The following is a 27,624-nucleotide window of genomic DNA, read 5'->3' on the forward strand; positions in this document are numbered from 1 at the left end:
GAGCAGACTGGTAGAGTCACGTGACTAGAGGCGCTGTTGCGGTCTTAAAGGGGCATGAACATTGCCGCAGACAGAAAAGGCTTTTCTTTTTTTTTAACACCGAATTTACCGACATGGGCAAAATGATTTCGGTCATTGTAATAAATTTCGGTAACGGTAAATTTTCAGTTTATCGCCCAGCCCTATTTTGAAGGGTCCAAATATGAGGAAATGCGCTCAGTTATTTAATGCCGTGAGAAAATTATAGCTAGGAATTGAATTGAAGTGACAATTATATTTGTTTTTATTAGATTTTTTTTCTTCAGTGGCCTTCCAAGTTAGTGAATTATCGTCTATCTTAATCCAAGTTGAAATCATATTGGATAACTTTAAAATATCCAATGAATAATTAGAACATCAGAGTGAAATTGTTGTTGCCTATGTATTGCTTCGACAGCAGGTTCAGAGTTTTTTTTGTTATAGTAGCGTCATGTATTTGGTATTAGTCAATGTGTTTGAATGGCAAGATTTGAGCAGAAGAAAAGAACAAGTAACTAATTTTATTTATTTGTTTATGTTAAAATGCAAACCAAGCAGCCACAATTCGGGCTGAAATTTCAAGTCCTGCACTCGGGCCAACTCGGTCGGCATTGTTCGCAACTTGAAGTGTTTGCCTGGCCACATGTCATTTTCTGCCCTGGTAAATGCCTTTTGATTTCCATTTCTGCAATTGAATCTAAGCGCCCATTCCATGTGTGCTTTCCTATTGACAAAGAAACACAACATCAATGATATTTGATAATAGAACTGTCCTTCAAGTTAGTATATGTGAAATGTCTTACTGACACGGGCGAACGCTGGATGAGGGTTGCTGCTTGGTGGCCTGATGGAGCACTCACAAATTGGCAACTTCTTCTGCATGCCCATCCATAACAGCTGTAAATCAAAAACATGGAGGTCCTCGAATAATTAGAGCATCTTGGCCAAAAAAATGCAGTATCCGCTTATTTACGTGTACACTGTAGGGCTGTATGATCGTTGACGTCGTCATTAGTCGACTAATCCTGGCAGCACTCGTACACTGTCTGCAAGAAATCAAAGGAACAACTTGTGAACAAATTTGTTCATGCTATATATGACAGTAACACACCGGCAACTCAGTAAGAAGCCAACTTCAAAATAGACCTCACCTTACCAACTACAGTATGGACATCTAAGCCTTGGTACACTTTAATTTAGAAGTTTTTCCCGGCAGAGTGTCGTGGGTAGTGGCTGGCTGACTTGACTCATCTTGTCTTGCTTGTTTTTGGGGCATGTTTTGCCATCACAAACGGTAGCTTCCGACATGAAAAACAACGTTTTCCTGAAATAATGTTTCATTAGCTCATTAAGGCTGCTAAAGAAATACATTCTAAATTACATTGACATTGTATTGTTCTGCACCGGTTGCCAGTGTACCACGTAGCCGTGCTATCAGGGCCGCCAGTGCTCAAGTTAATAGACCTAAATGACTGCACACTTTGGTGCTGACAACCTGAAACAATTGCCGTACCTACTGATTACATTTTAATAAATCAGGCTTACTCAAGTATGCTGTTTTAGTTGCAAAATCGCTACTGTGCTTCTAACATCACTTCTTCTCAAAAACCCAAACTTATGCAGAGAGTTATATCTAAATTTTCACTAAAGCGCCTAGAGAGAAAAATAGTTTACTGCTCTGCACAGTTTAAATTTAAATATGAAAAGTTGATTATCTAAAAATGGAAGTCAGTTGGCTGTTCATTATTGAGTGGAAATGTTAAGTATCTTTTAACCAAGCAAAAAAATATTTATCCAAATACCCAATTCAAATTTTTAGTAGGATGTTCGAATACCGAAATCTTCTATAGCTACAGCCCTAGTTAGAGGGTATAAGTCAGTGATTTAGTCATTGTCGCTGTTGGGTTTGGATGGAATCCTCGTACTGTCAACGTGACTTTTAAGGAAAGTCCAAAAATGCTAGCTTGTTTGAGTTCCCAGGCAACGCCTCGTTCAAGTTTTCTTATACCTTGTATTGCCATTTCACAATGACGTCAACATATGACCTAAAAAAATACATTAAATCAGATTTAACGCTTTTATTGATTAAGAGAGGGCAAACACAAAGCCGCGGCAACCGAGTACTTCAAAGTTTGCGGTCACCTGAAACCTTCACCATGCAAAAAAGCCTTGGAACACGTCTGCCCGACAACATCTTCACAAATGCACACATTTCACATCTGAAAAAAAGTAACCTGTATACTATACAGGTTAATTATGTACCTCGGTCATTTCATGGATGAGCATTTTATTGTTTTGCATGTTACTATACACGGTTGGCATAAATAAATTAACACAAAAAAAGGGCGTTATAATTTATTTATTTTTTGTTATAATAATTAGTATTGGAGAACTTTCCGAGGCACACCTGATCTCTCACACACTGGTTGAGAATCACTGTATTAAGTGGCTATTAATATGAAATAGAGAGTTATCGCCGTGGCACACAAGGTTCCATCTGCAACGAAGCATCACATGGATCAATTTTAATCAAAATAGCCCATCTAATTCAGCAAACCTTACAATTTTCACTCGTTATTGTCTTAGAAAACATACAAACATATAGAGGTGAGAATTACGCCACACAGCTTCTGCAGATCAAGCAGTAGTTTTAAGTAGTTTTGCTTTTAAAAAGTTAATTCCCCGCTAATTTATAGTACACCAGATAGAAAGCGCTTTGTTTCAGCGCCAGCTGTTTTGAAATGCGCAATATAAATAAAGTTGTATTGTATTGTACACTTCTCAAACACAAGTTGCGTTCAAAAGCAGCACTGTATTATTTTCATATCTTTTTGGGACATGAATGTCATGAGAGATGCATTTTTTTTGTTAATTATATCTGTTTGTTTGCTTGTTCAGTGGATGTTCAGTGATTAGTTTTGATTTTGACTTAAAACCGTGACTGTAAGAAGTGTGGTGACATCCTTCCCCTGACGTTGTTAATCTCAACCTGTTAATATCAATGAGTCTGACCAATGGCTGGCTGTGATGTCATTAAAGCAGCTTTAGCTCATGTGGGACTGCCAATGTTATAAAAATGCAAGCTCGTATGCACCCGATAGTGTGTGTTAAATATATGAATATAGAAATAGCATGCATAACTGAGACTGCGCCCTTTAACTCGGTGTGCCTTATGGTTGTGAAAATATGTTATCTTCTTGCCTCAGAAACAGTAGCACAGCACATCCAGGATCCAGGAGGAGTTGATTGGTTGGTTTCCTTTTCCGCTTAACTATGGACATACAATTGCAAAATGAGTAACTGTAAATCATGTATTTGAAAGGAAATTTACCATAACGACCAAGGAGGGTTGGAGATGCTTCACTTCTGTGTAGCAGATGATGGAGAGCTAATGTGTCCCTTAACTTGAAACTGTCTCAAAATACATGCATAAAGGGCCAGAATCCACTATTACGATATATGGGCCGGTGATGTAAGAAATACATTTGTATTTTATATTTAGTCTTTTTAACATTTATTAATGTTAGTTTGACCTACTTTTGATTTCTAAAAATAGAGGACACTCTGCACGGCCTCAAGATACTGAAACAATGCTCAAACAGTTGTGAATTGCGCTATATAAATAAAATTATATTGTATTGTACTTTACAAATCTAACATATTTAAAGTAGGGCTGCAATATTGGAAAAACATGCAATATGCACTGTGGGTGTTTTCATTATATATTATTGCGATATTTAACATTTACCTAGAGAAATTAGATCTAATGAAAAACCATTTTTTTTCATGCAGAAAAATATGAATGTATTCGAATTAAAGGGATTCTATAAACTTATTTATCAGTTTTCAACATAGCCACAGATCCCCTGGCCAGACAGAAGCCAGCGTTAACTCCGCTAACTTTGTCTGTATGTGCGGCAGACGTTTTTAAGATGGAGCTCCATTTCTGGCCTGCTAGAAGCCATTTTAGTCCCGCTAACCTCGGCGGCCGAAAGCTAATTACTGCCCCAACAGCTACAGTGGTGTTACGGGGGCTTAAAAGTCGAACAAAAACTTTAGAGTTGTTAAAATGAAAATTACAACCAACCGCTACCAAAATTTACATGCACTTTCCTACGTTGGTCTACATCAACCTGTAAAAATATAAAAATAATCAGCACAATATTTTCAATTTTGTGGAGGTGATAATGTTGGTTATCATAGGTGTTCATATTTAATGTCAAAGAAATACAAAATATTGTTACGATCGCTTTTACGTTTTAACCGGTTGAAGTAAACGTGAGTAGGGCTGTGCATGTGAATTTTGGTGATAATTGGCCACCGTTTTCTGACACTATGTGACAACAGAACGTGGCCAAGCCAGCCAGAAGACATGACAATAAGTGCTTCGTTCCTTTAATGACATAGGCAGGCTGGTGCGCAAAAACGCTGTCCCCACCAACACAAATCATGGAAGTAGTCATAAAAAAATACATAATCACCCCTGAGTTTTCAGAGGCCGTATTTTAGTGCCGACACAATTTTCACATCGGCCAAATGCATCAGTCCCAATGTTCAGCCCAATCATAGAAATTAGTTGACTAACCCTGTGGCTCTCCAGTGCCGCCTTTTTAACAGCTGAGGACAAACTAGCTTCACTTCCATGTACTTCCATGGCTCAATGCTCTAATGAGATTTTCTTTACTTATTATCCCATTCTCACCAAACAGACTTTGTAATCATCTGCATTTAAATTAAAAACAGTCTAACCTCAATTGGAGCGTTAGCGCAGAAGCAAAGTTGTCAGTTGCTGGTAGCGATTTAAAAATAAATAAATAATCATAAATAAATAAAAAATGCCCGAGTGCAGTGATACAGTGCAGCACTTGCTCTTGTGTTGTGTCATTTTATCTGCCTATCAGAGGTGTAGCTGCAGGGGTACCCTCAGACGGCAAACTCATTGCTGTGTTGTACAACTGTGTTGTAGCCTTAATTAGAAGCCTGTCAGCAGCCTCGTTGCCACATAAGTGGCAAGCTGCTCAGTGAGGGCTTCTATCACTCTCCCGCTGAGATCAAACAACTGCCGTATATTTAGAAAATCCCTTTTCCGCTCTAACCTGTGATGTGTTGGTATTAAGTTAACAAGCTCCGAGTAAAGCTAGAACTCGGTTTGCAAATGAGATTTGAATGTTCTGAAGTATGAAACCAATCGCATCAGCACCAGCGTGCAATGTTAACCGCTGTGCTAGAAAACATTTTCTGATAAAATTATGATTTCTATCAGTTCTGACCCTTGACAACAACACAGAATCGTTCCTGAACAAACGCCTAATTGAAATTTTGTGTTACAATAATGTGCACATGTCAATTAGTGGTACTGTATTTTCACGACCATTGGGCGCACCCAGAAGTCCCAAATTTTCTCCAAAATTGACCAGGTTCTAAAAATCTGTACATGTGACTTTCTTGAGCTCTGCTGGAATGACAGAGCATTACACTGCAAGTTAGCACCCTCTGTTGGTTATGGTTTGAGAGTACAGTCAATTGACAACAGACCAGTATGTAGGTGCGGGAGAAAGCTGGATAAAAAGGGCCGCTGTCCACAATGTTGTGGTCTGTCTTATTGTTGATGTTATTGCAAGCAAGAAACATCAAAACTTAGATTAACCCTTAAACAACAGACGTTGCCCAAAGCACGCTACTCACGTCTCTCAAACCAGCCATCTATTTGGCTGAGGCTAAAGAACTCCCAAAATGCTCTGCAGCACTTGATGGACATTGAAAAGAAAATATGTCAGTACATTATTATATACTTATAAACTGGTCCAAAATGCTGCCGCTCGCCTCCTAACTGGGGCTCGGAAGACGGATCATATAACCCCAATCTTGGCCTCTCTCCACTGGCTCCCAGTGCACTTTAGAGTACTTCTGTTTGTCATCAAATCTTTAAATGGCCTCGCCCTAGCGTACCTCTCTGAGCTCCTCCAGCCCAACGCACCTGCCCGCTGCCTGAGGCCTGTGGGCCAAATGCTGCTGAAGGTGCAGAGGACTAGGCAGTGCCTCAGGTGGGATCGTGCCTTTTCTGACGCTGGTCCTTCCCTATAGAATGGGCTCCCATTAAATGTTCGGCAAGCCCCCGCTCTGTCTGTTTTTAAAACCCGTTTGAAGACACATTTTTATTCTTTTGCTTTTGACTCAACATGAGACTGTCGCTGTTCTGCTATTATTCTGGTATGTATCTTAATATAACTATTGTAAATGTGTTTGTTTTATTTTTGTTCTAATTACCTCCTGCTAATTTATGTGACAGCATATGGTTCGTGCTTTGTTACAGTGAGCTGTGAAATGCGCTGTATGAATAAGTTTGTATTGCGTGTGTGTGTGTGTGTGTGTGTGTGGGGGGAGGGGGTGTGTGTGCGTGTGCGTGCGTAGGTGTGTGTGTGTGTGCGTGTGTGTGTGCGCAGGGGTGTACGTGTGGTGTGTGCGTGGGCGTGTGTGTGTGTGTGGTGTCAGAAAAACGTGTTATTACTGGGATTAATCCAACCCCCTTTTTAACGCCATCAATTTTTTTAACGAGCGATTAAGACTCATCTTGGCCTTATAAACAATGTAGTCCTATGACGTAGCGCTTGCGAGACCGGAAAAAAACATCAAGCATGTGAAATTTAGGACACGCCTGCATGGGCTTGCTGTGCAGAGTTTTCGCCAGTTTACAGACCTAAATGCATCATCGCGAGTGGTAAAAATGGCGCAAATTTAATTCTGAACTGAAGTTTTTGTTTAAAAAAGGGTACCTAATGGTGTCATTGATAAGAGCAAAGTCATTTGTGTGTATTGCCATCATAAACTGAACTACCATCGCTGCACTTTTTTTTTTTATTAACAGAGCCCTATCCAAATAAGTTTGACCTAGGGCTACAACAATTGGGAGACACGTGTTGCTCCCTGACCCATACAACAAAGTCTTTGGTAGCCATACCCTAAAATGTACGGCAAGTGAGCTATGAGCTCATTTATATGGTTCATACTTTTCCCTCTTAGTGATTGACTTCAAACTTGTGCTGTACCATCTCAGCATCTGGGACAACAACAGACATTTTTGGGGAGTTTTTGACCGACTGTATGACTGTAAATTCCCTAAAGCATTCTCGGTTGTACGTTTCAATTAGATCGGGGCTTGGCACAGGAAAAAAATACTGGGAGCCACAAAAAAAATAAATGCGTTTACATGTTTCATGAAACAAAGTGAAATTGAAGTAGTAGAGCTCCTGGTTTGTTGGCAATGCATTATAGTTTAAATATGCCTCCCTGTCCTAGGTACATCGTCACTTGTCAATTTTAGTGCAGTGTTCTCTATTATTTTCACGTTTAATAAAGTGTGTATATTTATTTTTCGTTATATACTTGTCTGAGTTAGAATATTAATAAAAAAGAATTATTATGGGAATGTTTGTTTTTAAATCAACCAGGCTAAGATCAATGTTAGAGGTTACGTTTTGCTTAAGTTTAGAAATGTGTTGTAGTTTAAAACATGTTTGTGGAGCCAGGCTGAGTAACTATGGAGGCACCATATTGCTTCTTTATAAGCTTCTTGCTACATCAAACACTGGACTTTAGAGATTTTGAGGATAGAAGGAAGAGAAAAAAACAGTTAATTTAGCACTTGGCACACTGCACAGAAAAACAATGGTATTGTGGATTTTGCCCAAGGCGTCATATTGAATTTTATCGAAAAACTTTAGCAAGCTTCACAGACCACAGTTTGGCCAATCCTAAACAAGCATTGAACAGATTGCCCCGTGTGTCTGTCCATCACATAATGTATCAAATAGATTTTTAGGTTTGTGACTTTTTTTCTCCCCCTATCACCGCCTCCATTAAATCTACAACAAATTCACCACACAGGAAGCATGGGGCATATCCTGCCATTCCTTAAATGTCTGTGTCATCCTTCATTTATATAAAAATAATAAAAATGAGCTCATATTACCATTAATCCTGTATTATTAGATGTTATTATCATAGATGGGCACTTTACCCTATTGTGCCAGTCCGTCCTCTGTCCGTAACCTGGGCACATCATGGCCCCTCTGTCCTTTTTCATAAAAATAATCGTCCCCCATCCACATCCGTCTTTGTCCTTTTATAGCGCTTCCCTCCATGCATTTTGTATGTCTGCCTCAGCTCGAGGGAAAAAAAAAAAAAGTGACTCCATATGTTGACGGCGTGGGAGAGAAGCTATAACAACAGAGGTTTCATAACTCATTTCATAAGTAACTCTTTTTAGGTGACTTTTATTAGCTGTATTTTATTTGTTTTTATTGTTTGAAATAAATCTCAAATCAAATCAAATATTGAACTCTTTGGCGTGAATGCCAGCCATCATGTTTAGAGGGAATAAAGAACTGACTGAACCTGACTGATGCCATCCCTTCATTGAAGCATAGTGGTGGCCAATTTTTTGTCAAGTACAAAATGAGTAACACTTTATGATAAATGCACACTAATAACCATTAGCTAAGCATTTGTAAATAGTGTGAATGTTTTTCAGTGTTTAGAACTGGGTGATTTGTCATGACTAGGGCTACTAGATTACTAGAGCAATCGATGGAATAATCGATTCTGAAGTATCGTTTTTGACAGCCCTACACGCTATTCTTCTTGAAGTACAAAATGAACGACAGTTTATAATCAGTACACACTAATATGCATTAGCTAAACATTTGTAAAAACTAATTTATGAAGCATGTTTCTTTTATGAATAACCATTTGCATATAGTTTGTAAATACTAAATATATTATAACATGTTACCCAGCATTATTTTGCAAGGTACCACCTGATACTTTCTTTTTCTGATATTCAACTACAGTATACATAATGCAGTTGCATACTGAATGATTTAGCAGTTTTTAATCTTATTTAAATCACAGCATTACCTTTTTGTCAATATCATTTGTCTAAATGACAAATGAAAACACGTTTTGATTAAGTCATATTAATAAGTTATTTACAAACATATGCAAATGATTATTCGGGTTAGAAACATGCTTTATAAATGATGAAGTATTTGCAATTGCTTAGCTGATGCTTATTAGTGTATACTTACACTATACCACAATATGACCTTGTAAATATCTGAAGTTCAAACCTTTTGCATTTTCATTCTGCTGCATCCACAACTTTTGATGCTGATGCTTTGCATCTTTGCATACATTAAAGCCCTGAATAAGCATAACGCTTAATTCATTTGAACGTCTGTTATTTACACAAGTCTTGGGACTTTCTGGGCTCACTTGAGTTCTCAGGGCATGTATTTCATACCATGCCATGAGGAAATCTGTGTTAGTGCAAAAAAAAAAAATCCTTTGACCTTTGTATCCTTGAATTTTGAGTCCCAAGTCCCGATGAGATCAAGAGTAAACCTTAGGACAGAAAAATATTTTCACGGCCACAAAATTCGAGAATTTTTATTATGCAGATTTCCATGTGTGAAGGAAAACATATACGTGTACATGTTTCCCACACATTTGTCGCCTACAGGGGTGGGGCAAATTACATTTTTTTTTCATTTTACGCTTCATATCGTGCATTCTAATGAATTTTCAGAGTAAAAATTGTTCCCACATTACTCAGTGAAATCAAATTTTTTGCACTTTTTTTTAATTTGAATACAAAATATGAATAAAATAAGGCTGTCATTGGATTGTAAGAGAAAAAACTGGTTGGGGACAGTGAAAATCAAACATACTGAGCCTTAAACATATAACACAATGTTGCTTGAGATGTTAATCCACCTTGACCCTCACTAGGGTCGCGGGGGTGCTGGAGCCTATCCCAGCTATCTTCGGGCAGTAGGCGGGGGACATCCTGAACTGTTTGCCAGCCAATTGCAGGGCACACAGAGTTGCTGATTTATGGTAATAGAATCATAGCACATGTGCTTTTGCTGTTCAATGATAGAAAATTTTTTGGAGGGTTTTAATAAACGCGAGTTCGCTGACTAAAGCCGCCATAATCCAGAGTAAATGCTACAATTTGTTACCGTCCCACAACAGTACGTCGTGTGTGACATTATATTTGATGCTCTCGGTAGCCTGTGTGTGCCAACTGCAAGTAGCTTCCAGTGATAACTGTCCCTATCTCAGTAATTAAATTGGGCATAACCCGCAACATGCTTCATTTTTAGGGTGCTCGTTTATCACCGCCGTGCTTCTATGAAAGGCAGGTTTACATTGTATTAAGTAATTCGGTGAATTGCGCCCACTTTCGGACTCTTACTCGGTAACCACAAAACTACACAACCCATCATGCTTCTCTTCTGTATTATGGAGGACCCGGATTAACAGATGGGTTGCAGTCAAGGCTCTGTGCGTATGCAGTTTTTTTTGCATGAGAGAGGGGCTCTGGTTAGCAAGGCGCTGCAAATCGGTTCTTTTAATTTTCAAATCTAAGCTTGTTCTATGCAGTTTAAACCGATGTATTGATTTTTGATGAATCTTTACATCCTTTGTATTAAGATGAAGTTGGCTCCCAGTATGACCCTGCCACTGCCGCTGTGCTGTTGCTCTTTATTTAGTCTACTGGTCTTCTTCTAACCCTTTGAGACATTACCAAGTTACTCTCTTTTTTTTATTTTTCTTTTGATCAGCAAAGCCAAGGAAGCCAGACAATGACATTTTTTTTTCTTCTTCACCCCAAGCTATATCATCTCTCCTTTTCCACCCCTCGTTCTTTTACTTGTAGGGTGACTGATTCAACACACCACTGGAATAAATCATGTGCCCGGACAGACGTGGGTGTGCGGGGGTGTGTGTGTGTGAGGGGGGTGGGGGTGGGGGGTGTGTGCGTGTGTGTGGGGGTGTGCGCGCGCGCGTGTGTGTGTATGCGTGCGTTTGTCACAACTAGTTCGCTCATGATTTTGATGGGTGTGTTTTTGTGTTGTGAGCCAGGCTCCAGGACTGCCACCCTCCTTTCCTTTGCGAGTGTGTATTATTAATGCCATTTCCTATGACCTGTCCACACTGTTATCAGTGTGATTTATGTGCCACATTTTCTGCACTGTGCTTAGTGCCCGTTGTTCTGTACCATTTCATTTAGACATGTTGCTTTCCTTGTCCTTAGTTTTTAAATACATAAATGTAATTAAATATATCAGCATTGACTGATGTAACCTACTGAATGTTAAACCTTTTTCACCCCAGCCCTACTAAGCACATTGTTTAAAAGGGCATTTATTTAATTTGTATATTGACCAATTTATTTAACATTTGTATTTATTTAATTTGTATATTGACCAATTTATTTGACATTTGTGGATGTGTTGACCTCTTATTGAAGGTTAAGTATTGTATGTTAAAATAAAATGACCTAAATTCATGCATGTGAGTTGTTTTTTTGAATGTCTCTTTTGGGATTTTTAATTCTAGGGTTTTTTTATATATTTTTTGATCTGTCTAAGATGGTCTGGTGATAAAATGATCATGATTTTATTTGTAAAAATTTTTGATATTTTTGCCATATCGATCACCCCTACTTTAAAGACTCTCAAAGTGGTGAGAATAAAACAGAAACTGAAAATCTGAAGCTTGGTACACATGCTGCGAGTGTTAATTACGTTGTCATGTATGTGACCTGCGAGTTTTGCAGGCACCGATCTGCTGAAAAAAAAAAGTGTTGAAGAGATGAGGAACAGAATTAAATTTCCAATTTTTTTTTATTCACAGTATTGCAGTATTGATAACATTGCTTGTTGGGTTCACACAGGTGGTGCTGAAGATCATCAAGCACTACCAGGAAGAGGGCCAGGGCAGTGAGGTGGTTCAAGGCGTTCTGCTGGGCCTGGTGGTTGATGACCGTCTGGAGATCACCAACTGTTTCCCCTTCCCGCAGCACACTGAGGATGATGCAGACTTTGATGAAGGTAAGATTGTGTATATTAAATTGATCTATGTATGTGAAAAGAATTTCATGCAGCCTTCAAAACTTTCTTCGCTAAGTCTTGTGAGTTGCATCTTCTATTGTAAGCGTTAGATTTAGTGAGTTTGTATGTACTTTTGTGCTTTTTTGTTGTATTTTGTCATTGCGTAGGACACAGGTGTCAAACTCAAGGCCCGGGGGCCAATTCTGCGGAATAATTTAGGTACTTGAGCGCTGCTAGCCGCTAGCACAGGAGCCGCCACTAACAGCTGGCAACAAACGCCGTATAATAGTGTCAGCATAATAAAGCTACTATCCCACCGAGTGTCAGATGTTGTGTAAATGCTGTTCGAATATTTGAGACCTTGAACAAATTCTGACGTGAGCGTGCATTTTGCTGCCTCCTGTCACAATTGTTCACCCATCAGTGGGATAGAGGTTTTAATTAGTGATTGACAGTTATTTCAGGGTGACATGTTGTTGACATTGCTAACAACAATTTGTGACGGCAATGTCAAGACAAAGTGTGTTTTATTTTTCAGTGCATTTCATACACAAAGCAACTCAATGTGCTTAAATGAATGTGCCCCAAAAACCTTGTGGAAGACAGGTCAAGCCAGCAGTTGCGTCACGACACACTAAAGCGCACAACTTAAAAAAAAAAAAAAAAAAAACATACCAAGGCAGTCATATCTATATATTATTAGGTACAGTAATGTTTATATTGAAGCTAGCCTTCTCACCGCGTTGGCGGCATAATACTGTCATGCATAGCATGAACATTTGTTGTTGCGGTCAGCTTGATCACTTCTTCATGACAGTGTACATGTAAATAAGCGTGTATTCGAGGCGAAAACATTCCTCGAGCAAATTTTTAAACCGAGGTACCCGAATTACTTGGACTTGTTTCAACCCTAGTGAACAGAGTGAGAGGCAGTGTGTGTCAGGAGTGTCTGTAGATTTTCCCTTTTCAGAATTTTTTTTAATAAACAAATTACACAAAACATTTAGAAAATGTAAATATACAATTTCACCAAATTTACAAAACAAGCTTGGAAGTTTACAAGAGGTATCAAAACCAAATAAAACAAAATAAAGATTGAACACAAAAGATACGTCAACAAACATTTGGCTGTGCGTCTGCATTGTACCGCCCCCGCATGTGACGTAGTTGTGCGTTCTCAATGCCGATGTGCTGACGCAACACCAAAGAAGAGGCCGAAAAGTGAAGAATTGACAGTTGTTGGTGAGAAGTGAACATTTTGGAGGGCACAATGATTACGACAACAGTGCTAATAATGACAATGGTTTTTTTTTGTTTTGTTTTTTTTACCTTTTGATTCACTAAGGATGAGGTTTTGGCATCTGCTAACATCTGGTGTTTTCAAAGAATTTATTAATGCCTTGATGGTTACACTTGGGATAGAGATGGGACACCGGTTTTGGAAAATCATCGTCGTTCTCTCTCGAAATGACATGTTTCTTTTGCTTGTGTGTGGGCATCCCACCTTTTTGGTGTATCGTCCTTGCTCTGCTAGTTGTGAGAATTTCAACTCCCATGACCACTGTACAGTTATTTATTTTTAATAGAGTTGTAACAGCCACATATTGGTTCATTTATTCTATTGTTGATACGCATTACATGGCAAACCAAACTCCTGTAATGCAGCTTCCTTTAAACGTCCATTTAAAAGTTCTTCAGTTAGAGGAGTGGGTTCATCTGATGCATATACAATCCTCGTGCTATGGGGCCGGCAGCATATTCACAGGAAAGCGATTTGCTCATCATCAAATACCTTTGCCCCTTTTAATCATTGGGCAATCAGTGGTCTTTGCCACTCCTGCTGCTTTAGCTGTGATTAGTTGAAGTTCACACCATTTGTCTTGTGTTGACAGATGTAATGATAGCCTTGGGTGCTGTTTGATGCCGTATCTATTTAGCATTCAATTGTTGGCATCTCATTTGTGAATATAGATTTACACCATTATAACAAAACTATTACTGGATGTGTTTTCTTTGTTTTCCTCACTGCTAATTCAATGGAAACAATCTCAATACACTGATTGGCTTTGTGTAGTGATGTGCTGTATGTGTAGCGTGACATGATTTGTGATAGTTTTGTGTGTTTGATTCCACCTCCCTCTTGTCATCTTGTAAATAATTTCAGAGTTGTGATTGTATTGGTTTTGACAGCCAGCTACACTAAGGGAATACTGCCAGTACAAAGTCTTGGAAAATAATAGCCTGCAAATGAATGTCAATGACGTCGTCACATAAATAACTGGTTTGCATGGTGTTTGCATGTTTTTTTTCAATCGCCTAACTGATTTGTGAAAGATCAGAATGACACCTGTGATCAATATTTAAAGGCAAAAAGAAAATAACTAAACGTGACGGCATGCCTTAGTGTGGATTTGTTCTTGTGCAAATCACAAGTGTGTTATGCTGGTTTTCATCAACAGGTGCCAGTGTGGAGTCACAGTTGCAGTACAGATGTGTTGGGCCAAATATGAGCAAGAGAGGGAGAGTAATTGAGCTCTTGTGAAAAAAAGAGGCCTTTAAGTCGAAAAACTTGCTGAACGCCCATAAACGTGACCTTGCGTAGGCTGACCTTGTATAATGGACAAATGTAAATATGGTATGCTTTTGCGAGATGTATGCATGCAGGCACAAAGGCTGCTTCTCATGTTTCCTGTTTTTTTTTCCAGCTTTTAAAGATGAATAGCAAGTTAAGATTTATTTCCACAAAGCTCACAATGTCATCAAATTGCTGCATTCACGTTTTAGTTTTATGTTTAAATCAACAAAAATCTTGGCTCATTTAGCTACTCAATTTTTAACCTGCATGCATCAGCGACACTTGGCTTTGGGAAATAAATCTGCAGTACAATAAGATTAATTTCCGATGATGGTGACACTTGATTGATTAAAACAAAGGTTGGCCTCCTGACCTGAATATGATGTGACGTCTCCGGACAAAGATTCCTATAGTATAAGGGTGATGTGGCTTGAAGTAGCGTGAGTGTTTGAAACAGTTCAGCTCATGAAGATACCTATTAAAACATGGTGTTACTAATTCATTTATTGTTCTTCTTCAGTATTTACAAGACACGCCAAAGAACATGGGGGATACATAAAAATGGTCAAAGTTGGAAAACAAGATTTTTCATAAGGCAGTGACAATATGTAACATATGTAATGGCGCTTTGGGATATGAATTACCTGACTTTGAGTTTGTTTGAGATAAATGCCATCGTCCATCTTCCCTTCTGCCTCAGTGGTCTCTCAACCGCCTTAAGAATCTTGAGATACATACCCCTGGTAGCAGAAATTGTTGGTGTCCAACTTGGACCTTAGCTTTTGACTCAACATGAGACTGCTGCTGTTCTGCTGTTTCTGCTGTTCTTTTGGTATCTATTGTTTGTGTTTTAGTTAGTGTTCTAATTTTATGCTAATTTATATTACACTTATGGAAAGCGCTTCGTTACAGGTCCGGCTGTTGTGAAATGCGCTATATAAATAGTTGTATTATATTGGAGTTAAGACTTTTTTCAAATAAATGTTATCGGAAAATGCAATCGTAGCGATATTTCACAAATTTAAATTTGAAACGATGAGTTGTCAGCTCTCAATAGGCAGAGTGAAATGGAGGCCTACACTAAACCTGGTTTGACCAGAGTTTTAACACAACAAAGATACTATCTAGCGGGTTCCAATACTTAAGTTTCCTCACCCAACTATCAGAGAAAATCAAAATATGAGTGACACATTTTGATTATTGTTGATTAATCGATGCATCGAATGAATTTTTTTTCACTGCCCATCTCTTTCATCAAAAACTGGACATTTCAAATTTACTGTACAGTAGAGGTGCAAACAAATTATGATTCAACTTTTTAGTTTTGTCAGTAATGTAAGAAAATAGGAAACATATTAGTCATTGTTTTTAGAATGCATAAGCAGTTGCTTGTAAATGTCTTATTTTGATTAAATTATGATCTTTATGGAAGACTACAAAAATCTCATTTATTTGATAATTTACTGCTGAGAGGCTAAAATCTCAAGGATTTGGACAATTTTTAAATCAACCAAGGTTTCAAAACAGTTAATTGATTATCAAAATAGATTGGCCTTCTAGTGTAAAGTGACATCTTAGTAGAAATGGGGCGATCAAACTGCACAACACTGACTGTACCCCTGTGTCTAGTGTTGAGTGTTTTATGTGCCCTCATGTGCGTGTTTTATTTGTAACTGTCACACTGTATGTGGGCTAAAGTCAGACTGATCATCTATGACTTGCTACAAGGCTATTGCCGCCCTTCTCACAATTTTATGACTGATTTGCGATAGCCCCGCACTTTTTTTTTTGTTTCTTTTGAGTCACGCTAGCTCAGTGGCACATGCGTAAGCCTCCGGTTGTATTCCCTCAATGGGAGGGAGTTTGTGATGAGTTGGGCCATGATGGGTCAAATCTGCTCCGTTGTTTTTTTTTTAATTTATTTTTTTGAGAGATAATTTTTATCGATACCATTTTCTACTGATATCAATCACCCAACTATTGCGGTACATATCGATATCGAATTATCACAGCCCTAATCTCGATATTGGTTGATATAGATATATAGAATTTTATTTTAAATAAATGATTAGCCGGACATAAATGAATTTAGATCATTTTATTTTAACACAAAATAGCATAATTTTCTCAACTACGAAGATACCTGAATAAAAGCGGAATAGTTAAATTTAGACATAAGATCAAATTTGTACGTACATTAGCCGCTTCGGACGAATAGCTGCGGGTCTAAATGGGCTATATATTCTAAACACCAGTGGATTCTTTTTTTCGCCCCAAACAACGCTGAACGCAGCTATAGCTACAGAACGCACTGGAACATTCTCAGGCTCTTGTTGTCACACAAGGCAAATTCACAGATGAGCTTCGACCAGGGTGGCACTGCAGAGATGGCTCTCTGGCTCGCTCTCTCTTTCGCTTGCTCGCTCGCTCTCGCACTCGTTTTTGCTCGCTCGCTCGCTCACAGCTGGCCCCCCCTGTTGTTGTAAATTCATGTTCCAAACGCAGATGACTGTTGAATATTCAGTACAAGGACAGACTATGACACTTTCATTGGTCCACTGTGACGTGTTCGATAATTTCATTGGTCAGATGTGACAAGATGGAATGAAATCTATTGATGGTTTGACGCTCGTCGGTTAAAATCCATAAATAAATCTCATCACATTAAAAAGTCACAGAGTTCAAAGTTTCTGGATAAAATTAGCGGCTTGTAATCCGAAAAATATAATATCCTTAGTTAATAAGGATATTCTTGCCGAAGTTGATACAAAGTTTATATCGTGAAACATGCAAAGCGAACAGGAAGGATTTTGTAAGAAGCAAAAAACTTGCATATGTATGCACAAACAACCAGACCTTTTGCACCACGAGGTGTCATTTGGGGCGGAAATCTTTATGATGGGTTAATCGTAGGTCAGAGATTTAAAATGCCTCAAACATGATCTCTCAACTCCTCGCTGTTAATATTCTGTTCGGTATGCAGGAAGTGGTGCGTGTATATGGTTTCTAAGAAGTTAGTTCTCACTTCTTCTGATGAGGTCCTTATTGGAGGTTGACCTTCAATAGATCACGCTACTTGCCCCAAATGGGAAATTGATTCCCTCCATTTTTCCTTGTTCTCCCCGAGCAAAGCCAATTAGATCACTTGGTGGTCCTGTATTCAAGATGGTACATTCTCAATATTTTCACTGCGTCTCCCTTTTATTCGACTGCAGATCTAAGGCTGGCCCCCAACGATAGAGGTACAACCGTATCTGATTTTAAATCCTCGTGGTGTATTATAAATCATGTGTAGATCCCCCAGTAGCAGTCTGCCTTTCCATCAATTCCAGTGTCTTATTCATCTACTCCATTGTCTTATGATTCTGCCCCACATAAAATTTAGTGTATATGGGTGTGAACCACAGGAAGAGAGTGGCAAGGATGAGACAAAATGATGAAGACCTTGGAAGGAAATAGACGAAATGAAAGGAGATGTGTAGTGGCGTGATGGGGAGAAGGTTTTAAGGTGGAAATAAGAGCAACCAAGCAAAAGATTGCATGTTAGGGCAAGCACAAGAAGAGGCGAAATGGAAAAAGATAAACAGCTGTTTGTGAGATGCCTGGCACCGACAAATTTGGTCAAAGATGGAGGAAGAGGTGGTGGCACTGAATGGAAACCTTTTCTCGAGTTAAACGGTAAGAGTATCTCGAAGAGTAAACGCAATAGCTCGGGATAGACACTTTCACACTCATTGGTTGATCATGCGCTTTAGATTAGTGTACGTGTGTATAAAGCCCCCGACTCCATTAATGTATTCGATGCAACGCGTCTTACTAAAATATGGATGTATATATTTTTATTTTTCTGATGAATATGTTGGACAAATCTTTGAAACACTGAAGCAGCAAAAAAGAAGCGCAAAGTGGTGAGGGATTACTGTCTCGGTATGTTATGTACGTATGCATGTATTTATACGTCTTAGTTTGGTTGGTCTACGTACTAAAAACAATTAGCTTTATTGTGTTATTTAAGTTTAGTGATCATTTATTTTTCAAACCATTATTAATATGTTCAATTCATTTTCTGCAATAGTCAGAAGCTGTTTACGATTTTCTCCAGGGCAGTAGAATGTAGCATGCGGCAAATAAGACGCTCTCAACCCCATGAGTAATCTTGAGTTGATTTGATTTGGTTTTGTTGAACTGCCCATACTGAAATATATTATCTAAGTAACTTTTCAACCATTTATATGTTACACCTCTAATGCCATATCTCTTCAATTTATTCAGTAATAAATTCTGCACGATAGTAACAAATGCTCTTTTTAGATCTCTAAAACCCCCAATGGGAAACTCTATGTCTATACAAGTGGCGCATGCTTCCACAACCTCCACTACTGCCAGGGACGGGGCCCATTTTTCTTTGAAGACATATTGATTTTCATATAAACGCATATGTTTCTGAATGAAATTATCGAGTCCATTAGAAAATAGCTTTTCAAATTTTTTTGAGAACTGTGGTAATAGTGATATTGGTCCTCAATATGGCAAGCACTTTGTCACAGCTCCAGCTGTTGTGAAATGCGCTATATAAATCAAGTTGTATTGTATTGTATAATTAGTGTATTGGTGTCTCTCTCCATTTTTATGAATTGGAATAATTTTTGTTATTTTTATTTTTGATGAAAGGGTACCAGATTTAAATGACAAAAAAGGAAATTGCATATGTGAACAGTTGCACTTCCTGTTCTACAATAGTTTATACGAATGTCATCATGTCAATAATATAGTAATCAATAGACTTTATTTATTTATTTTTTTAGTTTTTACAATACAATATTTAATACTTCTGTCATTTACAGCACTAAGGCACATAGTGGTGGAATTGTTTTTAATGTATTCATCTATTTCAAGAGTGTCTCTTGCTTGAGTAATTGCTTTTGCTTGGTTACTACTGATATTACTAAACTAATCATTCAATTTGCAAGCTTCAATCTTATCAATTACAGTATTTTTATCATCCGTCCGTTATCTGTACCGCTTCTCCTCACAAGGGTTGTTTTGGGTTCCATAAAGACGATGTTTGAGCAAAAGAACACGAACTACAAAGTGCGTCGTAAGCACCCAAAACAGCGCGTCCAACCGTCTTTTTCACCACCCACAATACAACCATGCTGTGGTGAAAGTTCAAGGTGAGAGCAAGGTTCGACAAGTGACAACAGCCCATTAACGGAGGCGACACCATACGAGAGAACGTCTAAGAGGTGAACGCGATATCCTAGCACAGAGCTAAAGATATAGCTTCTCTAGCTCCAGTGGAGCGCACAGGATTTAAACGCTTTATGAAAGTAGCCGACAAGAGGTACGAAAATATTTGTCGCAAACCGTACTTCCTGATATGGACAACATCGGGACGGGAGCTTAGACATGTCAAGCATTTTGATTCCACATCCGACTTGTGGTCGAGTTGCAACATCGATCCCTGATTGAGCCTGACTGTGTATAAAACATAGGCGACAAGTGGCGACTGCGCACCAGAGTACTCAAAACGGCACATTTTCCCGATGTTGCACACTTGTTTATTTGGCTTGCATTGACATTTTTTTTTTCATTTTATTTAGCATTTTTTTATTTGGCATTATTTATATTGTTTACAAGAGACCACACAAATCTAGGGGTTTGCACCACATATCATTACAGTGTCTTGGCACAATCTATTTGCAGAAATAGATTTTACGAGAGGTACCCTTTTTCTCCTGTTCTTTGTGACATTGTTCAAGCCATGCAAAGCAAGCTATTTGGAATGTTTATACAAATGATTGTTGTACTTATATTTTTCATTGAAAGTAATGTGTACCAATTGGTCAATAAAACAAGCAGTTAATAGGCATTTCCTGCATTTATTTTGATTTTAGTCCTCGGGCGGAATTTATCGTGCATTTATCGTTATCGAGGTAAAATTGCTCATTTTATCACAATATTGATTTGGGGTCATATTACCCGGCCCTGCCGGAGACAGAAGAGACCTTTCTTTTTTCTTTTTTTTTTTTTTTTAAACACCGTCTTTGCTGACATGGGCAGAATGACGGTTATTGTGATAAATTTCGGTAACGGTAAATTTTCAGTTTATCACCCAGCCCTAGGTACACCCTGGACTGGTTGTCAGGCAATCGCAGGGCACACCTAGATGAACCACATTTCAGTCCCACACTCATACCTACGGGCAATTTGGAATGTGGGAGGAAACCGGAGTACCCGCAGGAAACCGATGCAGGCACGGGGCGAACTTGCAAACTCCACACAGGAAGGTTGGAGCCAGAATTGAACCCACAACCTCTGCACTGTGAGGCCGTCATACTAACCAGTTGGTCAGTTTTTAAATGTGGCCATAAATGGATAAGGAAAAATAAGGAAACTAAATGAATGAGTGTGTGTGTGTGTAAATGAAAGGTGAATGGTGTACCGATTTAAGTTGGATGGAGTTGCAGAGTTCTGTTTAATTCCCAATCAAATTATGCACCAACCGTAGCCCGTAGGAAATTGCAAGCTGTACTAGAACAGAAGGTCACAGCATAGAAGCAGGAAAACGCGAGAAGATGCAGTCCCAAAAATATAAAGTTCAACCAAAGACTAAATTAATAATATCCTAGGAGGTTCTCTGTGCTTAGGCTAACAATGATCGCATGCAGCGCAGTGAAATGTAGGAAGAGTCAATCAATGTGTCGAATATTGTTTTCATTTTCAATGCAGAATAAAAAACTAACACGTTGAACACACACCAGCACATAGTTTTAATAAATTCCACACTCACCACTAGGCATCACATTTGCCCTGGTAATGGGCAGTTCCGTGGGGTGGTGAGCTGAGATAAGTTGTGGATATATTAAGTGTTCCATTGGCACCTCTTTGTTTAGCCATATTTAAGTTTGACCTCAATTGTGCATCCACCCAGAGCACCTATTTTGCACGTATTTCCATATTTAAAACAACATTTTTGTCTCACAAAAAGTGCGTGGTCTTATGCGGCCGCCCGAGTAGCACTGATGAAAATTTGGGGTCCCATCTGGCATTTAAGTTGCCCATACCTTTCTAGGCAACCTTTTTTACAACAGGTTTTGGACTAAAGCGAAGGAAATACTAGCTAGACAATTGCCAATTTAGCAATATGCTCCATTTTGTTATGCTTAAACAATTTATTTCTTCCCTGGAGCCTTTTCCGTCATTCAAAATGGGTCTTAAGGCTAGACAAAGAATGACACTGAAGTCAATGTGACTGTGCACAGGTGGAGGATTCAAGAAGGATGCCTTGATGCAAGGGTAAAACATGGGCATGCTCTTTTGACAGTATTCAAAATTGTGTGTTTTGTATTCACCACTTGTCTCACCCTTGGGCTGGAATTTAAGAAGAAATAACAAAAAAAAAAAACATAACCGGTGAGTATGTGTGTGCGTTGTTAAACACGCTTGACAAAGCAATGGGCATGTCTGTGTGTCTGTGCAATGAACCCGACAGATAGTCTATACTCTAATAGTCAATGACACAAGAGGTGAACTGCTTCAGACCTTGCATGCTGCTGCAGGCCACAACATTTCAGTGGAGGCAAAGAGATGTGTGTGTGTGAGTGTGCCTGTGTCTCTAAAAGTGAAGATCCACGTAAATGTGTGTCACAACACACTCAAATCACCACCTTGTCACTATGAAGGGACCATTGCCTGGAAATTGCACGCATGCGCAAACATGCAACAAAGGGAGGAAAACATGCTCATCAAAAACAATTACACTCGCATCCACATTCCCACTTGTTTATATCCACCCGACTAAGCCCTTCTTCTTCAATTGTTCTTCGTATTCTCTTATCTGCGGTGTGATTTACATATTAGCCCCATGTGTACAAACTGAAACTTGACAGAACTGAAATACCTTGTTGCAGCTTGGTTCTATTCATAGCGAACAACCACAGCTGTAATAAAGTGTACAATACATTAAATTTTTGAGATAGCACTTTCATAAAGCTCGTATAGTAACCATAACGCTAAATTTATGTGAGAAGATTTTTGGAAAAACAGGCATGCAGTTGGATGTTAAAATGTCAATAATGACAATTGCTACTCAGAATTTCGTGTTATAGTTGAGTGAAATCCTCGCCATGTTCAAGAATTTTTTTTTCAATATCTTGACAAACAATTGGAACATTTTATTGAATTACAAGTAGGGCTGCACGATTTTGAAAAAAAAAAAAACTAATTGCCATTATTCCGACCAATATTGTGATTACGATTCGATTAGCGATTTTTGTATTTTACACGTTGGAGGAATGCATTAAAATGCTACTGTTCGTAAAATACGTATTAAGGAGTATTAAAGACAAGAGCCAAGTAGTATGTCAGTCAAGGCTGTAGCGCCGTCTGTCTTTATTGTGCACTTCCGTGACTCGCTGCCGCTCAGTACGGCAAGCGAGACGGACAAAAACAATCGCGGACCGTGAACATATCCCACAATATATTACACTGTTGTCCGTTTCCGCTTCGACTTGCTTTATTTTATACAGTCTTCAACTTTTCCTTTACACTTGTCTCTCATTTCCTTGCTCGCCGCTCATCTCCTCCACAGCACTCTTCCTCACGCATGCACGCGCACACCCACATGTCACACACAAGCTTGTCACAATGCTTGCAAAACTACGATTGTGAGTCAGTTTAGTTTCAGACAAAGAATTTGATCAACATTATAAGACAAATCACTGTCACCATTTGATGAAATGTATGAGGTGCTCTCCTCTGGTGATTATATTGTATTGTTTTGGTTTTTGTGGGCTAGGAAAAGAAGCATATTCACCATTGCTTGTATCAGACGTGCACGATCACGAGTTACAATGTTGCCATTAGTGCTGAAAAGATGCTCTGAGAGGGAGCTTGTCACCGGTACGCACAAATACTGAGGAGATAGTTTTCCGATGCCATTTTTTTTTCAAAACGTGAATGCTACTGTTAGCGATCTTAGCTTAGCACGTGAATGACCGCTAGTTGTTGCCTCCCCTCCATCTGTTTAATTTGAATCTGTTTGACAGGCTTCATACTCAAATCGGTGGTGCTGTTTTAAAACGTTGAAATAAGTTGGTCGTGTTGCCTCTGGATCTGATGGCTTTTTTTTTTTTTGGATGCGGTTCATTTTTGTCGAATCTGCCGTATGTCCAAATAGACGTACCGCCCATCTATAGCACGAGCATCTCCCTCTCCTCATCTACGGCGGCAGAAGAAGTTAGTTCCAGTACAACCACTTCGGTACACGGCAATGACAGAAAAAAACAGAGGTGCATGCATATTGTGTGATTGTCGGACTGCGCAGACTGTAAGCACCTTTTGTTCAGTCAGTTCGCGTTGGGGCAAATTTTTCCATTGCCAATGTTGGCTATCACAGTTATGCTGATGACACAAAGCTATATCTATCAATGTCTCCACATCACAGCAGTTCAATTAATGTGTTGTCACTGTAGAGCCAATTAATAACTCGAACTAAGTTTTGCTTCAGCGAAACCAAAACAAAATGTTTTTTTTTTTAGCAATAAAGAAAAGAGACTTATTAAATCACCTGGAGTCTGTGTCTTTAGAAACCAAAGACCAATTTGCTGGTAGACTCAGACCTGGCTTTCAACAATCATATCATATCAATCACTAAAAGATCCCGTTACCAGCTAAAAAACAACCAGACTGAAGGGTTGCATGCTCCAAGCAGAACAGGAGAAACTTATCCAGGCTTGTCTCTCTAGGAGCCTTGATTATTGTTACAGTCTCCTAACTGAACTCCCTTGAAAGAGCAACAACCGGCAGCTCAGGTTCTGACCTGAACAAAGAGATCAGAGCATTTTACTCGTTCCTAAAGGATTTACACTGCCTTCCTATCGGCGTCTCTATATCACTGAATGGTTTGTGACTTGAATACATTAAAGAAATGCTGATTGAATATAAACGAAAGAAAAATAAGTGAAGCTGCATTTATTTATGCATGCTCCATGCAAATGAAATAACTTGCCAACCGAGCTCTGTGCATAGTCTTCTAAACATGTTTTTCCTTTTTGTAATTTTGGAAACCTATTTATTTCTTTACTATTACATTTTTTTAGAGGTTTTTAGTTAGTAAATTGTGTTTAAATGCTTTTAATATGCGTTCTTTTAGCAATTTTGGTAAGCTACTGTTGTATTCTCTTTTTGGTTTTGTTGTTTGTAAATGCTTTTAGGTGTTGTCTTTTCTTGTGTGAAGCTCATTGAGTTTAACTTGTGTGTAAAATGTGCTATATAAATAAAGCTGGTGTGCTTTGCATTTAACTCATTAAATACCAGCCATTTTCACTGGAGCAACCCGCTCAATCCCAGCGTTTTCCTGGGTTTTGACTAATATTGCAAGGCCCACAGAATATTGTATTCTAATGCTATATAGACATGGAGCACACCAAAAGAAAGATGAGACTCCCTTCTTTCAACAGAAAAAAAAGTTTGTTTCTATCTTTTTCCATTCTTGAGCAATCGGCATTTGAAAATAGCTAAATTTCATGAAAACTCCAATCCCTGGGGCAAAAACGGAGAAAATGAGCTTTTTGTAAACTGATGCATTTCGACCATAATTTGAACTTTGACACTATTATTTATGGCTTTTATGACACCTCCAACATCTAAATAATGCATGCCTTCTATAAAATAACAAAAAGAAAAGCACAAAAAATGTTTTTGATAACAAAATAAATTTATTTGCACATAACAGAAAACGACTGAACTGTTGAACTATGTACAAAAATGAAATACATCAGTGTCATACATACTTTTTTTTTGTGTGATATAAAATAAAACAGTTGCCTTGATGCAAGGGCACACAACATAGTTCACACCACATTCTTGTTTCACTCCGTTTGCCTTTGCGCAAACAGACCCGACACTTTCGTTGTGGTCTGGCTTTGCTGGTCCGTGGCAAATAAGCGAGCTTGTGTTTGTCCACTGGGGTTTGTGTGAAAATAATTGTCTGGGAAGTGATTGGTGGCATCCGCGATGTGCTGTAGAAGCTCAACCGTGAGAAACAGCTGCAGGAAATCAGCTGGCTCCTCAGACTCCAAATGGGCAGCGGCATTCAGTAGTCCAGGGGTTGCTGTAAAGTCGATTTTCCTCGGTTGCCATCCAGTGTGACGCCATCCGGAACCACTGCTTCCTGATGCACAACCTGTAAATTACAGAAATATAAACAATTGGAAATATATATTTTATTGCTGCATTTTATTGCTGGCGTGTGAAGTTTCATATTATAATTTACCTTTCTTTACACCAACAACACGAGGAGGAACTTTCTTGCCGCGGGATGCACAATCTGTGAATTTTAGAAAGTATGCATGGTTACCACACCATTCAGTATTGTTGTTTCCTCGTCGGGGAGGAGATACGCTCGCGTGTAACTGCACATTTACGCGACATTTTCTGCCCGCAAGATGCATGACATGTACAATAACAGCATGAGGGCTAAAACCACATGTTCAATGGTAACTTGCGAGCGTTTGCTTCCTCGTCGGCGAGGACTTGCGCTCGCGTGTAATTGTGCAATAGAGGCGGCCGGACGAGGAAGTCAGCGAGCAAGCTCGCGTCTAACTGCACATTTACGCGACATTTTCTGCCCGCAAGATGCATGATATGTACAATAACAGCATGAGGGCTAAAACCACATGTTCAATGGTAACTTGCGAGCGTTTACTTCCTCGTCGGCGAGGACTTGCGCTCGCGTGTAATTGTGCAATAGAGGCGGCCGGACGAGGAAGTCAGCGAGCAAGCTCGCGTCTAACTGCACATTTATGCGACATTTTCTGCCCGCAAGATGCATGATATGTACAATAACAGCATGAGGGCTAAAACCACATGTTCAATGGTAACTTGCGAGCGCTTACCTCCTCGTTCGGGGGGGATCTGGTGAGGACTCTCGGCTGCTTTGGCTATTGTCCGAAGGCAGGCGATGCAGGCCGCAAGGCACGCGCAGCCTCTTTAGACGCCTGTTTGTTGTGACGACGACGAAGCGTCATCCTCTCAACCAAAGCGTCTCCATCGCCTTGATGCTTTTAGGAAGCTTTTTTTTTTTTTTTTTTTTACAAAAAAAGCATTCCTCGATCGTCATTTGCTTGGAGGATTTCATTGCTAACGCTACTAATGCGACTGCTGCTAGTGCTGCCGATGCTGCTGCTACCCACGCTGCTCTCCACACTTATAAGTCTACCCCAGGATCCCGCCCCCCATTTGTACCTCTGGCGCAGATTCAAGGCGGATCTTTTGCACCTCTGCCCATGCTGGGTGATCTTTACATGATTCACAATGCGGACAAGGCTGATTCTCAGTCAGAGGTTGCATCAGACCCTTATGTACACTTGGGAAGCTTTTTTTTTTTTTTACAAAAAAGCATTCCTCGATCGTCATTTGCTTGGAGGATTTCATTGCTAACGCTACTAATACTACTGCTGCTAATGCTGCTAGTGCTGCCGATGCTGCTGCTAACCGCGCCGTTCTCCACACTTATACCGTCTACCCCAGGATCCCGCCCCCCATTTGTAACTCTGGCGCAGATTCAAGGCGGATCTTTTGCACCTCTGCCCCCCTGCTGGGTGATTTTTACATGATTCACAATGCGGACAAGGCTGATTCTCAGTCAGAGGTTGCATCAGACCCTTATGTACACTATGACGTAAAAAAGACAGGAAACGTACTTATACGTCTTTGGTAGAGGGCGCCATTGCATTAAAAGACGTCTTTGTACGTCTAAGGGAGTAAATGAGTTAAATGTTGCCTTTATATTTTTTTGCAAGCACGCAACCTTAGCTATGAAATGCACTATCCATCTATCCATCCATTATCTATACCGCTTCTCCTCACTAGGGTCGCGGGGGGCACAGAAGTCTATCCCAGCTATCTTCGGGCAGTAGGGACACCCTGAATTGGTTGCCAGCCAATCGCAGGGCACACAGAGACGAACAACCATCCGCGCTCACACTCATACCAAGGGGCAATTTAGAGTGTCCAATCAACCTGCCATGCATGTTTCTGGAATGTGGGAGGAAACCGGAATACCCGGAGGAAACCCACGCAGACACGGGGAGAACATGCAAACTCCACACAGGAAGGCCCACGACC

At 39.4% G+C, this 27,624-nt stretch overlaps 1 protein-coding gene and 1 long non-coding RNA gene across 2 annotated transcripts in view; one reads left to right on the forward strand and one right to left on the reverse strand.

Annotated features, from left to right (window-relative positions):
- LOC148329652 (eukaryotic translation initiation factor 3 subunit H) overlaps positions 1-27,624 on the forward strand; it is a 76,483-nt gene that overhangs the window by 5,904 nt on the left and 42,955 nt on the right. Inside the window, exon 2 of the mRNA XM_088306216.1 lies at positions 11,762-11,918. Coding sequence (XP_088162342.1) covers positions 11,762-11,918 — 157 coding nt within the window. The remainder of the gene's footprint in view (positions 1-11,761; positions 11,919-27,624) is intronic.
- LOC148329653 (uncharacterized) lies at positions 25,235-26,755 on the reverse strand. Its single transcript, XR_015845671.1, has 3 exons — positions 26,394-26,755; positions 25,772-25,825; positions 25,235-25,681 (listed from the first exon to the last, which is right to left on the reverse strand). It is a non-coding gene; the product is annotated as an uncharacterized LOC148329653 (long non-coding RNA).

The sequence above is a fragment of the Idiotropiscis lumnitzeri genome, chromosome 10, assembly GCF_059441095.1.
Source record: "Idiotropiscis lumnitzeri isolate Australia: NSW breed Sydney's pygmy pipehorse chromosome 10, RoL_Ilum_1.0, whole genome shotgun sequence".
NCBI lineage: Eukaryota > Metazoa > Chordata > Actinopteri > Syngnathiformes > Syngnathidae > Idiotropiscis > Idiotropiscis lumnitzeri.